Below are 19,488 nucleotides of genomic sequence, written 5' to 3' on the forward strand. Positions count from 1 at the left end.
CTAATGTGGTGCCGTTATTTAAAAAGGGATCTCGTTCTCAGCCTGAAAACTATAGGCCTGTTAGTCTGACATCAGTAGTAGGAAAGCTTCTGGAAGGGGTAATAAGGGATAGGGTACTTGAATACATTGCAGTTCACAATACTATTAGTTTGTGCCAGCATGGTTTTATGGGTAACAGATCTTGCCAGACTAATTTAGTCGCCTTTTATGAGGAGGTGAGCAGGAACCTCGATGCTGGAATGGCAGTGGATGGGATCTACTTGGACTTTGCTAAAGCATTTGATACAGTACCTCACAGAAGGTTAATGATCAAATTGACCCGTGTATGGGGACCTTAAGATTGGGCAGATCTCGATCAGGCAGGTTTGCTCATCGATGCAATCCTTAGTTCGACAGCCCATTTACCCCCTAGGGCCAAACTATCGAATTAGCCCGATATCTCTCACCGTAGGTGGGCATATCAGGGGACAATCCACTGACCAATCGAACAGATCTGCCCGTGTAAGGCCGCCTTATCTTCCCTTCTAGAATGATAACCACCCCTCTTTGGTGTCTAATAAAACACTAGGGAACTGCCAAGATAAAAGGGCACCCAAATAGGGCTGGGTATTTAAGGTGCTACAGATAATCGCTTTAACCCTGAGTAAACCCAACAGCTGACTCACGGTCCTAATCCCATTGTGGATTCTGTATTGTATGTATCCAGTAAGTAAATTTGAACTATAGCAGCCCGGACGGGCCCTGCGTGCAAACGATTAAGCGAGCCAAGGGCACAATACCTATTATGTTTAACCGTCCAACTCCACCCAAACAAACAGGAGTTCGGGTTACAGAGCTGATACGCAGGTTAGCTTCTGGCTAATGGTGCAAACTTTGCCCCTCCTCCTGCTGTACGTAACTCTGATAGTAAGTACCATCATAAAGGCCTGGGATTGGCCCAATGGGGCCTAGGACCTTGTTCTTTTATAGACTGTTTGCTGAAGCCCACACCCTGGCACACACGATGGGGCACATAGCACCCCTGCCCAGCGCCAATATGGATGTGCTGCTATGGCAACACTCAATGAGCAGTGATAAGTGCCCAGGTTTGGTTGGGCAGCTTAGCTGATTTAGTCCATGTTGCCTGATCATATGTGGTACATATGCCCTGGGGTGGGGGTACTTGGGGTGGCCACTTGCCCAGGGTGCCCTGAAGCTTAGGCCCAGCACCCTTTTATGTTATGTTTGGGCAGTGTATAGTAGCAATGCCAACCTTTATCTGAAGTGATTTGGGGGCATCTTGGCCATTCCACTGCCCCCATAATGTCCATACTGTGCCCCCCGCTGTGCTTCCCTGCTCCAGTAATTCAGTGATTGGAGGATTTCCAGTGATACAATGGAGCGGATATTGGGTCCCTGTTAAATCAGGGAGACTCCTGGCTAAAATGGGGCAGTTGACATGTCTGGTACTGTCACTTTAAGAGGCTGAAAATTTGCACCCTTAGGGTCCATGCACAATCACTTGCACCCAGAGGGACAGAGGGCAACACTCCCTACCATAAGGGCTGTTCCATAGGATGCCCATATGCCCCCATTGTGCTTATTATGGAGCAGCTCTATTGCCTTTTCCATCCTATTAGTGCTGCACCTCCGGGTGCGACTCATGCTGAAAAGTACAAGAAACAAGTTGCTTTGTGTCCTTTGCCCCTATGTATATAAACCCATTAATCTTTATGGCAGCCGCGCCATTAACTTAATGATTGTACAGAATGAGCTGGGGCACAAACCGCCAATATCTACGTGTAATTAGCGAGGGGAGGGGCCAGAGCTGTGAGATTAGAACCAATAAGAGGAATATTTGTTATTGAACTTTTTATAAAGGATTCAGGCCGGATGGCATCCACCTCCCCGGACCCTTATGTACAGGTATAGGACCCATTATCAAGAATGCTCGGGACCAAGGGTATTCCGCATAAGGGGTCTTTCCGTAATTTGGATCTCCATACTTAAGTCTGCTAAAAAATCAATAAAACATTAATTAAACCCAATAGGATTATTTTGCATCCAATAAGGATTATTTATATCTTGGTTGGGATCAAGTACAGGTACTGTTTTATTATTACAGAGAAAAGGGAATCATTTAACCATTAAATAAACCCAATAGGGCTGTTCTGCCCCAATAAGGGGTAATTATATCTTAGTTGGGATCAAGTACAGGTACTGTTTTATTACTACAGAGAAAAGGGAATCATTTAACCATTAAATAAACCCAATAGGGCTGTTCTGCCCCAATAAGGGGTAATTATATCTTAGTTGGGATCAAGTACAGGTACTGTTTTATTACTACAGAGAAAAGGGAATCATTTAACCATTAAATAAACCCAATAGGGCTGTTCTGCCCCCAATAAGGGGTAATTATATCTTAGTTGGGATCAAGTACAGGTACTGTTTTATTATTACAGAGAAAAGGGAATCATTTAACCATTAAATAAACCCAATAGGGCTGTTCTACCCCCAATAAGGGGTAATTATATCTTAGTTGGGATCAAGTACAGGTACTGTTTTATTATTACAGAGAAAAGGGAATATTTTCACCATTAAATAAACCCAATAGGGCTGTTCTGCCCCAATAAGGGGTAATTATATCTCAGTTGGGATCAAGTACAGGTACTGTTTTATTATTACAGAGAAAAGGGAATCATTTAACCATTAAATAACCCCAATAGGGCTGTTCTGCCCCCAATAAGGGGTAATTATATCTTAGTTGGGATCAAGTACAGGTACTGTTTTATTATTACAGAGAAAAGGGAATCATTTAACCATGAAATAAACCCAATAGGGCTGTTCTGCCCCAATAAGGGGTAATTATATCTTAGTTGGGATCAAGTACAGGTACTGTTTTATTATTACAGAGAAAAGGGAATCATTTAACCATTAAATAAACCCAATAGGGCTGTTCTGCCCCAATAAGGGGTAATTATATCTCAGTTGGGATCAAGTACAGGTACTGTTTTATTATTACAGAGAAAAGGGAATCATTTAACCATGAAATAAACCCAATAGGGCTGTTCTACCCCCAATAAGGGGTAATTATATCTTAGTTGGGATCAAGTACAGGTACTGTTTTATTATTACAGAGAAAAGGGAATATTTTCACCATTAAATAAACCCAATAGAGCTGTTCTGCCCCAATAAGGGGTAATTATATCTCAGTTGGGATCAAGTACAGGTACTGTTTTATTATTACAGAGAAAAGGGAATCATTTAACCATTAAATAACCCCAATAGGGCTGTTCTGCCCCCAATAAGGGGTAATTATATCTTAGTTGGGATCAAGTACAGTTACTGTTTTATTATTACAGAGACTATAGAAATCGGTTTACGTGAGAGTTACAGTTCAGATCACACCGACCCAACTATTGTTCATTTCGGCCTGGCAGGTCCCACAGAAGCAGATCCCTGTGTCAACTACATTCACAAACAAGGTAGGAGGGTGCAGCTAAATATAACCCCTTGTGTTTGCACAGGCAACTCCCGGCTTTACCCGCTTGGAACCTTCGCGCTACGTACAAGAGCGGAGATGCCCGTGGGTCGGGGCTTTTGTTTTCATAAAGTAACGAATATTTTCTATTATTGTTTGATTTTACTGAACCGAGAAGGACACAGAGCTGCTCTGTACTATTCATTATTAGTCACTGCCGTGTCGGAACGTTAGAAAAGACTAAAGAAAACATGATTGTGCGATATTCTGTGTGATATGTACTAACCTTTTTTTTAACTTGCCCTTTAAATTTCCTGGGGTAACAGACTGACACAATGTGGACCTTGGAGGCTTTGGATCAGAATTTTTCTGAAGGTTTTAATCTTTTTGCTGAAGACTGGTACCATAAAAAGCAAACCCCAACGGGCCGACCCAACCGATATCTGGCCTAGAATTGGGCAGATCTCGATTGGGCAGGTTTGATTTTCCGACAGATTGGGGCCGCTCGATAGCACCTATGCCAAATGATTGAATTAGCTGATGTGTAACTTGCCCTTTAGGAGTTGACATTCCCTTAAGATAAGCTGTTATCGACCACTCCTGCTCAGAGTTGGCTTTACAAATGCAGAATAAGGCTTACACAGGCAGAATATGACAAGCTCCACCCCCTTCCTTAGAAACGTCTGCCCCAAATGTACAACCCAATTTCTATCCGGAATATACGGCTACTAGTAAAATACCTTACAAATGTGTAGCTATGGCCTCCCTTTCACTTACTTTTGGCCTCTCCCACTTGATGCTGAGCAGTTGGTCCTTGGGCAGCAGTTTTTGGCCGATGGAGCTGACACTCGCGGGAAACGTTTCATCCTCGAACAGTTGCCTCCTGCTGTAGCAGCTTTCTCGGATGGAGTCGAAATCTTGCCCTTTAAATTTCTTGGGGTTCCCCACTGTTCCGATCCTCGTTTTGGCCTGCTGGCCCTCGGCTATCTTCTGGTACACCCCCGGCATTGGCATCGCCGCGGTATTCTGGGTAAGGGGAAAATGGGTACACATGAAATCACTCTTGTATTTGGGATAAAATGAGACATAGCCCACCCTTGGGATAATGGTACGTGCCAATATTTATAGTGTTTTGCTGCCCCCAGCTTCCAACTTGGTGGGTGCGGGGGCAAAATATTTAGAATTGCTCCTCCATTAACCTGAATGGTAATTGCTTGGACCCTGCAGTGCCCCCCTAGGCCAGGTGGTTTGTCACTGAGCGTTTATGAACAATAATGGTCTGACCCATAAAAGTACCATCTAAGTGAATGGAGGGGCTATTTCAAGTATTTTGCCTCCCACTCACTGAGTCATAGGAATTGCCCCCTGTACCGTTATATATATATATATACGTATATCCCCCCATAGGTTTCCATCACATATTGGGGTTCCCAGTGTAGAATGTATGATACAGACAGAATATATCCATATAAACAGACGGGGTGCCTATTGATTTCTATGGAAAGTTCTTGTTTATACGGCATAATGGGGGGGGGGGACATTCCTATTTCACAAATGGAACGAGAAAAGCGAATTAAATATCACATTGTATTGAGTGAATGGGCTGCGAGTGATAAGGGGCGGCACTGGAATGTGGCAGTTAGTGACGGATGAGCCCCGAGGCAACAGGGTTATTGTAGTGGGATCTGTGTATTTACTGTAATCCAGATACACAGCTATGTAATAATCACAGTACATTTGTGCTTAAATATTTTCACTGGTGCAAATCCCTACCCACAATCCCTCGGTGCAAGTACATGCGTCATTGCTGTAGGGGTGCAGTTGGCCTTCATGTTTTTCCCACAATACACCTTGGCCCCCGCTCTTTTCTATTGGCCATGTAAGTGGCAACACAAGGGCAGGTCATTCAATAGAATGAAAATGGGGATGAACCCCTTATCCTGCCCCCCCCAGCCTCAGAAAATCCCCTGCCATAGACAGTACTGGGAATTGCTAATACACACGTAGAGACAATTATCAGTAAATGATCGGCATTGTCTGTTTCTGTAGCTGCTACTAGTAGCTCCGTGTGTCTTGCCCCTAACAGTACCAGCCGTTAATAAGTAAACGGAATGAGAAGAACCTGATTGAGTCCCATGTTCCGGCGCAGCCTATGGGAGACGTCGGATACTGCTCCTTATAGTGGGAATAATAGCAGCAATTGGCTGTCACATACCCGGGCAGGGCACTAAACACACCCACCAATAAATGTTGGCCTTGCCCTTTAATTTACAGTTCAGCTATCTGGGTTAGTTAGTAGGGATTTGCCCCGGCTGCCTTTGATCTTTTTAGTGACTATTCAGACCATCGTGGGTCCTGTTGTCTCTGTATGAACTCTGCCCTTTCAGTTATTTTTTATCTGTCTGTGCCATCTCTGCCCACTCTGTGCCATCTCTGTCTGTGCCATCTGTGCCATCTCTGTCTGTGCCATCTGTGCCATATCTGTCTGTACCATCTGTGCCATCTCTGTCTGTACCATCTCTGCCCACTCTGTGCCATATCTGTCTGTACCATCTGTGCCCACTCTGTGCCATCTCTGCCATATCTGTCTGTACCATCTCTGCCATCTCTGTCTGTACCATCTCTGCCATATCTGTCTGTACCATCTCTGCCCACTCTGTGCCATCTGTGCCATATCTGTCTGTACCATCTCTGCCATATCTGTCTGTACAATCTCTGCCATATCTGTCTGTACCATCTCTGCCCACTCTGTGCCATCTGTGCCATATCTGTCTGTACCATTTCTGCCATCTCTGTCTGTACCATCTCTGCCATGTCTGTTTGTACCATCTCTGCCCACTCTGTGCCACCTGTGCCATATCTGTCTGTACCATCTATGCCATCTCTGTCTGTACCATCTCTGCCATATCTGTCTGTACCATCTATGCCATCTCTGTCTGTACCATCTCTGCCATGTCTGTTTGTACCATCTCTGCCCACTCTGTGCCACCTGTGCCATATCTGTCTGTACCATCTCTGCCATATCTGTCTGTACCATCTCTGCCATCTCTGTCTGTACCATCTCTGCCATATCTGTCTGTACCATCTCTGCCCACTCTTTGCCATCTGTGCCATATCTGTCTGTACCATCTGTGTCATATCTGTCTGTACCATCTCTGGCCACTCTGTGCCATCTGTGCCATATCTGTCTGTACCATCTCTACCATATCTGTCTGTACCATCTCTGCCCACTCTGTGCCATCTGTGCCATATCTGTCTGTACCATTTCTGCCATCTCTGTCTGTACCATCTCTGCCATGTCTGTTTGTACCATCTTTGCCCACTCTGTGCCACCTGTGCCATATCTGTCTGTACCATCTATGCCATCTCTGTCTGTACCATCTCTGCCATATCTGTCTGTACCATCTATGCCATCTCTGTCTGTACCATCTCTGCCATGTCTGTTTGTACCATCTCTGCCCACTCTGTGCCACCTGTGCCATATCTGTCTGTACCATCTCTGCCATATCTGTCTGTACCATCTCTGCCATCTCTGTCTGTACCATCTCTGCCATATCTGTCTGTACCATCTCTGCCCACTCTTTGCCATCTGTGCCATATCTGTCTGTACCATCTGTGTCATATCTGTCTGTACCATCTCTGCCCACTCTGTGCCATCTGTGCCATATCTGTCTGTACCATCTCTGCCATATCTGTCTGTACCATCTCTGCCCACTCTGTGCCATCTGTGCCATATCTGTCTGTACCATCTCTGCCATATCTGTCTGTACCATCTCTGCCCACTCTGTGCCATCTGTGCCATATCTGTCTGTACAGTCCCTCCCTTATCTGCTTGCAGTTCCTGCCATCTCTGCACCCTCCCCTGTTGCCCCTTCTCTGCGCCATCTTTGCCTTGATTAATTCTCCGTTTCCGCTCTGCGCCGTCTCTGTATATAGATCAGTTAATTAAACAGGGAAAACTGTTTCTATAAATTGCTCCTATTTGCATTCTGCATATAAAGATGATACAATCCATTACATTACAGTCTCTAATCTCTGCTCCAATAGGCCTAAAGCAATAAAGATTCCATTTTTTAGTAGTTATATTAAACTTACTGAGTAACAATTATCCAGAAACCTGTTATCCAGAAAGCTCCAAATTACAGTGTTGCTATTGTTTCCTATTAAACCTTCCTCTCTGAAGTAGGAACAACCTTCCCTTCTCCTTGGCACAATTACAAATTTTGACAGGGTTTCTTAAAGGGGATATAAACCCAACCATAACGCTGCCCCACGGCGCCCCCTAGTTTTGCTATAGAAGTTGCAAGGAAATTCCCCAATGAGCCTTCTACTGAGCAACATGTGATTATAAGTGCAAGAGAAGTGACCAATGAGAATGCTGATTCCCAGCACTGTGTCAGGCCCCTTGCTGGTACCTTACATATAGAGATAATGATGGCATTTTCCCGTCATTATATGGCACAGGAATCAGACATGGGGATAAAGGGACAGACTTGTTCAGTGCTGGGAAACTGTGCTTATTGCTCCCAACTCCAATTGCAGGAACAGAGAACAGGGAGCCGGATTTACTCACATCAGCTGGGATTCTCATTGGGGGAAAGTTTTATTGTGCAATATTGCTTTAAGAATCCAACCCTGATGTTGCTGGACTACAGCTCCCAGCATGCCTCAGCCTTTATTATATGTTACATTATTCTGGGATTTGTAGTCCGGCAACAGCTGAGTAACGTTTGGTTGAGCCGCGCTGTGCCGCAGGGTTTACTGCCCCTTTAAAATGCCCAAGGTCCCACATATTCCAGATAATAGATCCCATATCTTTTATCAGGTGTAACCAGCTCACAGTTTCTGCCTTTGGCTTTCTGGCCACCACTTTCTTTATTTCCCCAGTAGCCCAGGGTGTGTCCTTGCAGCCCAAGGTGCCGTACTGAGACATCCCATAAAGCTATGTCTGTACAGGTATTCCATTGTAATAAAGCGCAATCCTGAAGAATGTCCCCTATACTTAATTCAGCAGAAACAGCCATAAAGCTAATTGCTGGTTATGGTTTATTGTCTCAGGAAAAATCTGCCCTGCGTTTCGTGCATCTATAATAAAATTAGGGAATGAACGAGTTGAATCTTTTCTTTTTAAAAAAGACGTAGGCAGTGAATACACTGAGCTTAGATTTGCCTGGTAACCCAAATCAGCAGGTACAGTAACATTATAGACTGTTTGTCGTGTAAATAGTTCCAGGGGTACCCAGGGCACAGATAAGCACTCACCCCAAATCCCCCCCTAACTGGCCTTCAGGCTGGGCCCCCTTAGCCCATAACAAGGTTACAGATATATAGAAACATTGGGGTAACAGTCACCCCGCTATAGTTCCAGGGGTACCCAGGGCACAAATAAGCCCTCACCCCAAATCCCCCCCTAACTGGCCTTCAGGCTGGGCCCCCTTAGCCCATAACAAGGTTACAGATATATAGAAACATTGGGGTAACAGTCACCCCGCTATAGTTCCAGGGGTACCCAGGGCACAAATAAGCCCTCACCCCAAATCCCCCCCTAACTGGCCTTCAGGCTGGGCCCCCTTAGCCCATAACAAGGTTACAGATATATAGAAACATTGGGGTAACAGTCACCCCGCTATAGTTCCAGGGGTACCCAGGGCACAAATAAGCACTCACCCCAAATCCCCCCCTAACTGGCCTTCAGGCTGGGCCCCCTTAGCCCATAACAAGGTTACAGATATATAGAAACATTGGGGTAACAGTCACCCCGCTATAGTTCCAGGGGTACCCAGGGCACAAATAAGCACTCACCCCAAATCCCCCCCTAACTGGCCTTCAGGCTGGGCCCCCTTAGCCCATAACAAGGATACAGATATATAGAAACATTGGGGTAACAGTCACCCTGCTATAGTTCCAGGGGTACCCAGGGCACAAATAAGCACTCACCCCAAATCCCCCCCTAACTGGCCTTCAGGCTGGGCCCCCTTAGCCCATAACAAGGTTACAGATATATAGAAACATTGGGGTGTCGGTGGGACGGGGTAATATAACTCAGTGCCAGTAGGAGACCCCCCTACATTTATATTCTCCGAGTTCTCGTACTTATCTTCCTGCCCATTAAGTTTCTAATGCATGTTGAACGTTGGGCTTGTCGATCTATTCCCCTTTGCTCTGTTCCTGCACAAATGAATTCTAATTAATTGAAATCTGATTAGAACTAACAGACCTTGAAGAGGAGAGCGCTGACAACAATCACTTTCCTGTTGCTTTAATTGGATTATTTAGAACATCGGAATCAATGCGCCGTATCTGCCCTGGCAGGAATCAATGTGGGGAAGGGACGTTTGCCCTTCGGGGGGGGGGGAATCATTAGGGGACGATATTAAGGGGGCACTCGGTGGGGCATATCGGACTCCTGAGGTTCTACATGAAGATGTTTACGGTTCAGGAAAGAGAGAGATCATGTGACTTTTCATAACAAACACGTTGACTCACAGTATCTGCCCCGAGATGTTTGTTTTTAGAATTTCACTCTTTGTCGGACGTCAAAGCTTTAAAAATGTCCGGGGGCGGTTGTGTTGCCGAAGGAGTTTTTTTTATTCTGTTGAAGCTTTTTCACAATAAACCACAATGGGAAAATCCCACCAGTCAAACCACCTTGGGAGAGTCCAATCAGAGCTGACAACATTGGGAGAGTCCAATCACACTGAAGCCAAAGTGATTAGCAGGGCGAGTTAGCAAGGAAATTGCAGAATAAGACTTACTAAATTGGAAGGAAATGGGAAAGTTGATGAAAGAAATTAATCACAACATCAAATACTTGACAGGACAGACTTATGACTGTGTAGGGACCCCAAAGAATTGGGCCCCTTCAGGATTAGTTCCCCTTTAGACAGGCACCATGAGGGTGGCCTTATGAGATTTGGACACCTAAAGGTGGTCCTAGGTGTTTATGTGTGAAAAGGGAGTTTCCCTGCAAGTTAACAGTAACCACTAGATGTCGCTGTGCTAAAAGTATAAAAGGGAATGACTCCCAGTTTCAGCAGGTCTTCGTCCTGGGACTGCTTCTTGTAAAGAAGCGTATAACAGGCTTGTGTTCTAGTACAGGAGGTACTGTAACAGGTCACTCTAGGAGTGACAGGCAGGCTAGAGAGAACGGGCAGTGATAGCCCCGACAGGAGAGAGAGGGGTTAAGACCCCCCAGCACTCATGGCTGGAGTTAAGGACCTGTAGTGTGTAGTAAGAGGAGCCAAGTCAGCACCTGGGAGTGTTCCCAGTGAAGGGGCCCTACGCGTGGACCGGGGTGAGTTCCTAGGTGGAAGCATCCGGCGGGAGTACCGGGGGTAGCCCAAAGAGAGAGTGTGTGACTTGAGCCGTCTGTGTGACATCCTCTGAATGTTCTGCCTGCATCAATAAACAAGTTCATCTGGTTCACCATTTTAACCAGTGTCTTGGCTGTTCATATACTGAGGATCCTCAACTGCCTGGTAAGCAGCTACCCCAAGGGAGGGGCAAGGTACCGGGAGTTGCTGGGAGTCCGGGTCCAAGGAGGACCTCATAGAGTTTTCCCAGGGAGGAGACATATAGTTCTACCTATACCTACCCTGGGTGGAGGCACGCCATTCATTTATATCAAACCTGTCCCCCACAAATAAGCGGGGGCTCAGGGCTCCTGTAGCGCCACACGCAGGTGATTGCGTGTTAAAAGTACAACCGTAGCCAAAATAGGGTTACAACTGTATCTTGCCTTCTTAAAGGGACACTGTCATGATTGTTCTGCTGATCGGCTGCTGGGGGGTGAGGGGGGGATATCACTCCAACTTGCAGCGCAGCAGTAAAGTGTGCCTAAGTCTGAGCTTTCAGCCAGCGCTACACATTAGAACTGCTTTCAGCTAACCTATTGTTTCTCCTACTCCCATGTAACTGGAGGAGTCCCAAGCCGGACTTGGATTTCTTACTATTGAGTGCTATTCTGATACCTACTGGGAGCTGCTATCTTGCTCCCTTCCCATTGTTCTGCTGATCGGCTGCTGGGGGTGAGGGGGGGGGATATCACTCCAACTTGCAGCGCAGCAGTAAAGTGTGACTGAGTCTGGGCTTTCAGCCAGCGCTACACATTAGAACTGCTTTCAGCTAACCTATTGTTTCTCCTACTCCCATGTAACTGGAGGAGTCCCAAGCCGGACTTGGATTTCTTACTATTGAGTGCTATTCTGATACCTACTGGGAGCTGCTATCTTGCTCCCTTCCCATTGTTCTGCTGATCGGCTGCTGGGGGGGAGGGGGGGGATATCACTCCAACTTGCAGCACAGCAGTAAAGTAAAGTGTGAGTGAAGTTTATCAGAGCACAGGTCGCATGGCTGTGGCACCCTGGGAAATGAAGAATATGGCTAGCCCCATGGGAAAAACAGATTACAATGCAGGATTCTGCTGGAGAAGCTCTATTAACTGATGGATTTTGAAAAAAAACATGTTTTCCTGTGACAGTGTTCCTTTAAAACTTAGGACCCACAAAGCGGTTCAGTCGTCTGTGATAGATCTCTGCTATCGCGGGCAACTAACTGCTCCGAAATGGCTTTCCACGGGGAACAATAGGAGTCGCTGGTGGATTTTGGATCCTTAGCCTTATAATGTTAGTGCCACAGTCTGTGCAAAAGGGATCCTGGAGCTGCTTTAGGGCAAAGACACACAGAGCTACTTAGTAGCAGCTACTTGTCACAGCTACTAAATGCCAGAAAATCCCCTGCCATAGACAATACTGACAATTGCTAAAACACACATAGAGACAATAATCAGTAAATGATCAGCACTGTCTGTTTTAGTAGCTGCTACATGTAGCTCTGTGTGTCTTCACCCTAAATGATCACACTCTTTATTGAGCCGGGGAACCAATGTCCTTTTTGAGCCCCGGAACTTTCTTCTGCAGAATAACGGAGAGAACCTGAGCACTTTGTCTGAGAGGTAAGAGAGTTCGCTGGTTTCCCAAGGTGCCCTACGGGTATTGAACACGTTCCCCTAGTTAGCATCACTAGTCTCATTAATAGCTGTCAGTTTGGTATTTATTGCCTCCAAGGCAACCCCAGCTAAGCATTCCCGGAACTATCTATCAGCCCAACACGCAGGCAGTGTAGTGTCAGATCTGTAAGTCCTACTGGATTTGTTCCTATAGCCCCGGGTACTGATACAACTGGGGGTATTTGTTACACAAATGAACAACTAGAGGTTCTAAGGGATTCTAATAGGCTCCCTATAAGCGTCAAGAACATGTAATTATTACTATTAGAATGTGCTTTATTTGAGGCCCCACAGTTTGGAAGGTTGCCGCCCATTCCTTGCCTAACGACTATGCTGGAAATCAGTTGAAAGCACCACAGTAACTGGCAATGGAACCAATACTAGGGGTACCCTTCCTCTGTCATCTACAGGGATCAGCCCTGAATTATATGTTATCGAAAGTTATATATTCTCCTACATTCTAGTGGGAACTTCTACCAGCCATGAAGCCTCCATGACTACATCTTAAATCTCCATCTGACACCAAATCTCCAACAATGGAGAAGACTCAGGTCAATTGACGTGTATATGAATAATACATTTGCCCAGAGGTGCCTAAGGTTTATGTGTAATGGGTGTTTAACCAGTGTCGGACTGGGGTGCCAAGGGCCCACCAGAAAACCTTAGACCTTGGGCCCACTCTTCCCTTCTCTGTTCACTCACTTTCTTTAGTCTCCTAATTACTTTTTGCATACTATTACCTATCCTTTCCTCCATTTTGTCTGTTTCTTCTCATATAGAGTAATGGCCATGGTATAGGCAAACAAGGCAAATGTTTGGGTGAGCAGGAGGGCCCACTGACACCTGGGCCTACCGGGAGTTTTCCTGGTATCCTGGTGGGCCAGTCCGACACTGTGTTTAACCCTCCTCCAGTATTTAGGGACTAACCTAGTAATCTCAGGATTTTTAAGGTTACACAATATTCTTTGTATGTGGTTGAGTTACAGTGTGTACTTAGTGGCTGTGTGTTGATTGGTTGCTGTACAGTGATAATATATTTTATTACTAATTAAATATCCACCAAGGCTACATATTTTTGGGAAATACACATTTAGGGCCATTTCAGTATAAGGACATGAGGGCTGATGGGGTGACCTTTTTGCTATCTTTTAGATAAAGTGCCACCTGGGGCAATGGGGGTCACCTTGGCTTATTACAAAAACTGCCCTGGGAAAGGTCAAGACACTGGACTGGTCAATATTAGGCTAAGGTAGCCAAGCAGAGACTAGAATACACAAGAGGAGGCATAATGACTACATAAAGACTGGAATTACTTGTCAAGCAGGCGTTGACTTGTCCCCTCAACCTTATCAGCTTTGTCAGTCTTTTGGCCACCACCATTCCCAACGACATGTGATCTCTACAGTGTCCAATAAAAAGAAGACCCTTTTGGGTGTTAAGGTCCCCATACACTGGCCAATTAAAGCTGCCGATATGGGTCCCTTGGACCGATTCGGCAGCTTATCGGCCTGTGTAGGGGCAGGAACAAGGGGCCTGCCCGACCGATATCTGGCCTGAAACTGGGCAGATATCGACCGGGCAGGTTAAAAGGTTCAGTTGGATCGGGGACCACATCGGCTCGTTGATGCCCCAAGGCCAAACAATCAAATTAGCCTACATTTTCCCCGATATAGCCCACCCGTAGGTGGGGATATCGGGAGAAGATCTTCACGTGTATGGGCACCTTTACACCCTTGCAAAAGCAAGTGTCACATAAAACGTAGTCCCTTTAAGAAGGCTGGTCTAATGGAAGTAGATGAGTGAATGATTGGCCAGACCAGGCATGACTATGGCACAGTTGGGCGGCTTTATTATGCTGCAATATTTGGACTCTATGTTTAAAGGCTAGGGTGGATTTTTATTAACTTATCAAAAACATTAACATTCCATTTCAATAGAGAAAGAGGCCGGGCATGTGTGCCAGCGCACAGGTAGGCCCATTAGTCACTCTCATTACCCTCATTAGCTCAAGTGCTATAATTAAGTTTGAAGTATTCCTCTAGAACGCATGAAATAAATGCATTTAATACTGTGGGGTTACTTATTCAGATGCCAAAAAAAAAATGAAGGCTTTCGTGTTCCACGGCAATAGACGCCTTTCCCCCTGAGCCTGTAGATACGGAACCCAAGGTTCTGATCCAGATCCAGGTGGTAGAAGGCACAGAGTAACAAAGGTCCTGGTTTGATTCCTACATCAGCCCCTTGGGACCTTGAGAAGGTCATTTTGTGTCTCGTTGCCTCAAGCATCAGCTGTCTGTGTGCAAGCTCTGTAGTCAAGAGACTCATGGGACAAGCTTGCTAATCCTGCCCAACTGCATAGGTCACACTATTCAATAATATTTCTGACCCCTAGGGTCAAGGCACACCTGTGTTTGTGCCCTCAGTGTATTCCAGCAGGTTGAGAATGTTGGCCACCGGCCAATCATAGACCTATTTTTGGACCAAAACTGCTCAATTGCCACTTATGTCATGAAGCCACCGGCCTATCATAGACCTCTTTTTGGACCAAAACTGCTCAATTGCCACTTATGTCATGAAGCCACCGGCCTATCATAGACCTCTTTTTGGACCAAAACTGCTCAATTGCCACTTATGTCATGAAGCCACTGGCCTATCATAGACCTCTTTTTGGACCAAAAATTCTCAATTGCCACTTATATCATGAAGCCACCGGCCTATCATAGACCTCTTTTTGGACCAAAACTGCTCAATTGCCACTTATATCATGAAGCCACTGGCCTATCATAGACCTCTTTTTGGACCAAAAATGCTCAATTGCCACTTATGTCATGAAGCCATTGTGTTTGTTCTCTGAAATCCAATGCAAACTAAATGCGAATGGAGAAAATATACAGAGAGGTTTTAGTTGCCCTCCCCGGATGCTTGACCGGCCATCACACAGAATATTAAGTCGGCCGCTTAACCCGTCTATTAGTTGCCGCACAGTGTGACTAATCTCTTAAAGTTTAGGAGGAAATGATGAAGAATAGATGTGACAAATGAGATAAGTAACTAGCTAAACCTGTTAATGAACTGAGATACCAAGATTCCCATATGGGGGGTGCTGATATTAGAATGTTTTACAAAAAAAAAAAGGGTAGTTTTCTCAACAGTGAAGCTTCTTGGGTACAATATGTCTACTGGCAACTGTGTAACCCAACAGATTGGAAACTGGAACTTGAATTGTATTTCACTTGCCCTCTACCTAACTAAAGAGAGGTCCCGGCAAAGGGGGTTTCTTCAGCTAAGGGGGCCCAGCCTGAAGGCCAGTTAGGGGGGATTTGGGGTGAGTGCTTATTTGTGCCCTGGGTACCCCTGGAACTATAGCAGGGTGACTGTTACCCCAATGTTTCTATATATCTGTAACCTTGTTATGGGCTAAGGGGGCCCAGCCTGAAGGCCAGTTAGGGGGGGATTTGGGGTGAGTGCTTATTTGTGCCCTGGGTACCCCTGGAACTATAGCGGGGTGACTGTTACCCCAATGTTTCTATATATCTGTAACCTTGTTATGGGCTAAGGGGGCCCAGCCTGAAGGCCAGTTAGGGGGGGATTTGGGGTGAGTGCTTATTTGTGCCCTGGGTACCCCTGGAACTATAGCAGGGTGTCTGTTACCCCAATGTTTCTATATATCTGTAACCTTGTTATGGGCTAAGGGGGCCCAGCCTGAAGGCCAGTTAGGGGGGGATTTGGGGTGAGTGCTTATTTGTGCCCTGGGTACCCCTGGAACTATAGCAGGGTGACTGTTACCCCAATGTTTCTATATATCTGTAACCTTGTTATGGGCTAAGGGGGCCCAGCCTGAAGGCCAGTTAGGGGGGGATTTGGGGTGAGTGCTTATTTGTACCCCTGGAACTATAGCAGGGTGACTGTTACCCCAATGTTTCTATATATCTGTAACCTTGTTATGGGCTAAGGGGGCCCAGCCTGAAGGCCAGTTAGAGGGGGATTTGGGGTGAGTGCTTATTTGTGCCCTGGGTACCCCTGGAACTATAGCGGGGTGACTGTTACCCCAATGTTTCTATATATCTGTAACCTTGTTATGGGCTAAGGGGGCCCAGCCTGAAGGCCAGTTAGGGGGGGATTTGGGGTGAGGGCTTATTTGTGCCCTGGGTACCCCTGGAACTATAGTGGGGTGACTGTTACCCCAATGTTTCTATATATCTGTAACCTTGTTATGGGCTAAGGGGGCCCAGCCTGAAGGCCAGTTAGGGGGGGATTTGGGGTGAGTGCTTATTTGTGCCCTGGGTACCCCTGGAACTATAGCGGGGTGACTGTTACCCCAATGTTTCTATATATCTGTAACCTTGTTATGGGCTAAGGGGGCCCAGCCTGAAGGCCAGTTGGGGGAGATTTGGGGAGTGCTTATTTAATATGTGGACCCCCTGAACCATAACAGGGGGTCTTCTGATACCAGTTTCTATATTTCTGACCCTTATTATAGTTGTGCTGGGAGTAATCTATATCGCAACCAGTTATCTGTCTCTTAGATGATTTACAACAAATTGCTTTCAGTAAAATGACTTGATAGGTAATCAATTAATACAGAACAATTTGAACTATTTACTCTATTTTTTATGGCTGACACTGTTACAGGCGTTGGTAAAACTGCGTTAGATCTTTTTTGTAATCCGTCAGTACTATCCGTACTTGTGTGGCCGAACAAACAAAGAATTAAATGGGAAACTGACCTTTTACAACAAATCTTTACAAGTGTAGCTATAAGCCTGACACAGGTACTACGGCTGTTAGAGAGTTACAGAGACACATTATCAACCGTCTCATTACTAAACAAACATTCCTGGCCGAGCCATTTAACCATTGTTTTCAAATGGGGCTCAGTATCCTCAGAGCTGGGACTGTCAGTGTAAGGGGGAAAACATAATAGGAGGCTACTAGTTGCAGCTACTTTTTCACAACTACTAAATACCAGAAAATCCCCTGCCATAGACAATACTGAGAATTGCCTCTGCTAAAACAGAAAGGGCATCTCCCATAGACTCCAACTTAATCAAATAATTGGTTTTTTTTTTTTTTTTTTAAATGATTCCCTTTTCTCTGTAATAATAAAACAGTACCTGTACTTGATCCCAACTAAGATATAATTACCCCTTATTGGGGGCAGAACAGCCCTATTGGGTGTATTTAATGGTTAAATGATTCCCTTTTCTCTGTAATAATAAAACAGTACCTGTACTTGATCCCAACTAAGATATAATTACCCCTTATTGGGGCAGAACAGCCCTATTGGGTTTATTTAATGGTTAAATGATTCCCTTTTCTCTGTAATAATAAAACAGTACCTGTACTTGATCCCAACTAAGATATAATTACCCCTTATTGGGGCAGAACAGCCCTATTGGGTGTATTTAATGGTTAAATGATTCCCTTTTCTCTGTAATAATAAAACAGTACCTGTACTTGATCCCAACTAAGATATAATTACCCCTTATTGGGGCAGAACAGTCCTATTGGGTTTATTTCATGTTTATATAATACTTTAGTAGACATAAGGTACGTAGATCTAAATTACAGAAAGACGCCTTATCTGACAAACCCCAGGTCCCGAGCATTCCAGATAATAGATCCTATACCCGTAAAACAATCCTAAACATTTAACTTTAAGAACTTGCATCAAAAAATCATTTACAACGATGAACTGATAATTCTGGCGGAAGGTTTTACAACAAGACATTGTGGGGGAGACATAATAGCAACATAAATTGAACCTCCCGGTGGAACCATGAATTGGAAATTACGGGGGGACATGTAAGAACCCTAATTAGAACGTTCCGGGCTACACCTCCAAACGCAGCTTTGATTCCTACAATAAGCATTAACAGCGCTTCCAGCTATTTACTAGAAGAATATCACTCACACGTGTGAATGGGAGGAATGTTATTCTGACAGCCCGAAGATACAAAGTGCAAGAGCGGAAACAGCTGGCAGATAAAGCCAAGTCACAGGACTACATTTCCCAGCAGCACCCACAGGGGTGTGTGGATATACAAAGGGCAAATCATTCTCATGTTACTCCAACAGCCAAACACATGGAAGGGCCACTTGGCTACTAATCCCATCAATACGGAGCGATGGATTTGGGGGGTCTACGTAGACCAGCGGTTCTCAACCTGTGCGTCGGGACCCCTTTGGGGGTCGAACGACCCTTTCACAGGGGTTGCCTAAGACCATGGGAAAACACATATTTCCAATGGCCTTAGGAATCATTTTATGGTTGGGGGTCACCACAACATGAGGAACTGTATTAAAGGCATTAGGAAGGTGGGGAACCACTGACGTGGACGAAAGCAGTTGGCTAAAACCCCATATGATTGTTAGCCTTGGGGGTTTACTTGATAGCTCTAGTCCATAACGGCACAAGGATCTCCGTTCCATTGCGACGGGTCAGTGGAGCCGCACAGCAAATTCAATTTAGGGCCCCAAAACATTGCTAAGTTGCCCATATATTGGAGTTGCCCATTAATTAAGGCTCCAGGGGGCCCCTGACACTCCTGGGCCCCCAGGGTCTGCTTCCTCTGTAGTTACCCCCCCCCCGGCTACCAGGGTGACTGTAGCAGTAAATAGAGAGTTTTACCTGTACACGGAGCCAGAGAATTATCCGCTGGATCCCAGGCGAAGGCTGGAGATCTCTCTTCCCCTCCGACTCTGTTCCCTGTGGCTCTCGCCTTAGTTAAACATTAGCTCATTAGTGATAATCAAATTGTGCAAAAATATAGAACGTCTCTCCCGGTGCGGAGCTGGCAGGGTGCTCAGTGTGGGTGCGGGGAGGCGGCTCACCTGTGGGTGTAGGTGCTGCTATTGTTAGGCTAATGAGTTGCACTCTCACGTTACAGACAGTCCCGCCGGGGCCCCGGCCAATAGGGAAGCACTAGGGACACGCACGGGGTTTGTGTACTCACGCCTGGGGCACATTCACTAAATCAGAGAAGGGCTGAATATGTTTCATATATAAAGTATTAGTTTA

General features: G+C 45.6%; 1 protein-coding gene across 1 annotated transcript in view; it reads right to left on the bottom strand.

Annotated features, from left to right (window-relative positions):
* capn13 (calpain 13) overlaps positions 1-19,234 on the bottom strand; it is a 47,311-nt gene extending 28,077 nt beyond the window's left edge. The window contains exons 1-2 of the mRNA NM_001008024.2: positions 19,099-19,234; positions 4,238-4,486 (exon numbers count right to left, since the gene is read on the bottom strand). Of these exons, the coding sequence (NP_001008025.1) occupies positions 4,238-4,474 (237 nt within the window). The 5' untranslated portion in view covers positions 4,475-4,486; positions 19,099-19,234. The remainder of the gene's footprint in view (positions 1-4,237; positions 4,487-19,098) is intronic.
* Positions 19,235-19,488: the final 254 nt, after the last annotated feature.

Source organism: Xenopus tropicalis, chromosome 5 (assembly GCF_000004195.4).
Source record: "Xenopus tropicalis strain Nigerian chromosome 5, UCB_Xtro_10.0, whole genome shotgun sequence".
Classification (NCBI taxonomy): domain Eukaryota; kingdom Metazoa; phylum Chordata; class Amphibia; order Anura; family Pipidae; genus Xenopus; species Xenopus tropicalis.